Raw genomic sequence first — 2,025 nt, 5'->3', positions numbered from 1 at the left:
ACAATATGTGACAATAGGAACCGCTGAAACCTTCTGCAAGGTTTTGGCAATGTACCGTCATTCGTTTACCTTCTTCTTGGGGTTCTTTGGATATCACATTCATGCTCACATCTGATACCACCCATAACACACTTGACATAGGAACACGCAAAATGCCTTGTCAACTTGATCGGCCCACAGGTCGCATTGTTGCGTATTTGGTCGGTGGGTCAAAGTTCATATCCCATGGGTGCCAGATGAAATGATTACAAAAGCATTTAGTATATATAATGAAGGAAGAATCAGTCATGGGTAATGAGGACCATCACCGTCCTTGTTGATGTTGATATAGATGCCCATTCAAAACGATATGACTTGTGTCGGCTATATAATGTGCCTTTAACCGGTGATGACCATTTTGAGCAAGAATCCGCGCCATCACCAGACAGTTCACACGGTCAGTAATACATTGTAGTGTTGACTACAAAAAACGCTAACAGAAGACTACAAACCCTGGACAAAGTCTTCAAAATCCCAGACCGTGGGAAGCCATCAATTTTCGTGGGAGAAAGGCTAAATTCTGCGTTAGAACGCTGAAAAAATCCTTGAGATACAGGGTAATAAACGAGTCTCTTCGTAAACTCAGAGGACTCGTAAAATGTGTTGTACGTCGTAAATGTTTTCAATCACGGTGGAAAATTTGGTTCCCCCGAGTCCCGTCAAAGCTAATGATTGCTTCATATATCTTCGCTGCTTTGGCTCTCTGTATTATAAGGCTTTAGCTTGTTTACACATCAGAATTAAGGAAATGCTTACATTTTAAATGGTCGTTTCACAGGTGGAAGACTTGCATTGCAAACAATACCCTGTATGCGTAGTACAACTTCTTCTTGGCTGTTGTCCTCAATGTTGGTCTTTGTAAGCTTCCAACATCTTGGTTTGTCCACCTCCGCTACCAAGCAGAAATCTGACATTCCATTGACCTGTTATGGGGGTGTGAGTATCTGTTAATCTATAATGCTATACCACTGCTCACCATATTAAAGTATGCCAGTTGTACAACCTTTGCACCCTTCGTCGTCCTTGCATCTATGACGGCCTCAAGCAGATCACCTGGTATATAAAATTAGTGACTCTACACATCCACTTTAAGAGGGTACTTACGTGCTTCTATCTTGTTGTAAAATGAATCCATTGTAGTGAACAGTGACCTGTAAAGTGTTCCAACCACAGAAGGTGGGGTGGGTTCGATTCTCTTGGAGTTTTTGGTGGACTTACTGACAGATCTGCAGAAGTTGATGAGCCCTGACAATATATGGTGCGATAGCGTCGGATTACTTGGCTAGAAATTTTTCCGATGCATTTTGAATCCCTGTGGCGTTGTTTAGCTCAATATAATAATGACTAGAGGGTTTCAGAAATTACCAACCCATAGATTGTTGGAGTTTTTGGTAGACTTACCAACAGATCTGCAGAAGTTGATGAGCCCTGACAATATATAGTGCGATAGTGTCGGATTACTTGGCTAGAAATTTTTCCGATGCATTTTGAATCCCTGTGGCGTTGTTTAGCTCAATATAATAATGACTAGAGGGTTTCAGAAATTACCAACCCATAGATTGTTGGAGTTTTTGGTAGACTTACCAACAGATCTGCAGAAGTTGATGAGCCCTGACAATATATAGTGCGATAGTGTCGGATTACTTGGCTAGAAAATTTTCCAATACATTTTTAATCCCTGTGGCGTTGTTTAGCTCAATATAATACTGACTAGAGGGTTTCAGAAATTATCAACCCATAGATTGTTTGTTCCTCTCCATTGTTGTTGAACCCTGTTTGAAAATGAAAACATTCCTGGTCGTTAGTTAGCTTGTGTGATAACTTCATGAAAAACTGGGCTTTTACCTGTGCTGTCCTAATGCTGTATGCCTACCTTATTTGGCCATGCAGTTCTATATACAATGGTTTCTGAAAACCCTAACTGGTTTGGGGAACATCTGATGCCGCTAGTATACATTTGTGGCGTATATTGGTATATGCATATTC

At 40.8% G+C, this 2,025-nt stretch overlaps 1 protein-coding gene across 1 annotated transcript; it reads right to left on the bottom strand.

The window, feature by feature from the left end:
• Window positions 1–791: 791 nt before the first annotated feature.
• LACBIDRAFT_335361 (uncharacterized protein) lies at window positions 792–1,931 on the bottom strand (the record flags this gene model as incomplete). Its single annotated transcript, XM_001890229.1, has 7 exons — window positions 792–962; window positions 1,016–1,092; window positions 1,144–1,256; window positions 1,318–1,351; window positions 1,441–1,467; window positions 1,624–1,687; window positions 1,913–1,931. Coding segments are annotated over 7 exons (504 nt in total), but the record flags the coding sequence as incomplete, so codon positions are not given.
• Between the last annotated feature and the right edge of the window lie 94 nt (window positions 1,932–2,025).

This window comes from Laccaria bicolor, genomic scaffold, assembly GCF_000143565.1.
Source record: "Laccaria bicolor S238N-H82 LACBIscaffold_84 genomic scaffold, whole genome shotgun sequence".
NCBI lineage: Eukaryota > Fungi > Basidiomycota > Agaricomycetes > Agaricales > Hydnangiaceae > Laccaria > Laccaria bicolor.
This window is presented reverse-complemented; position numbering and strand designations above follow the sequence as displayed.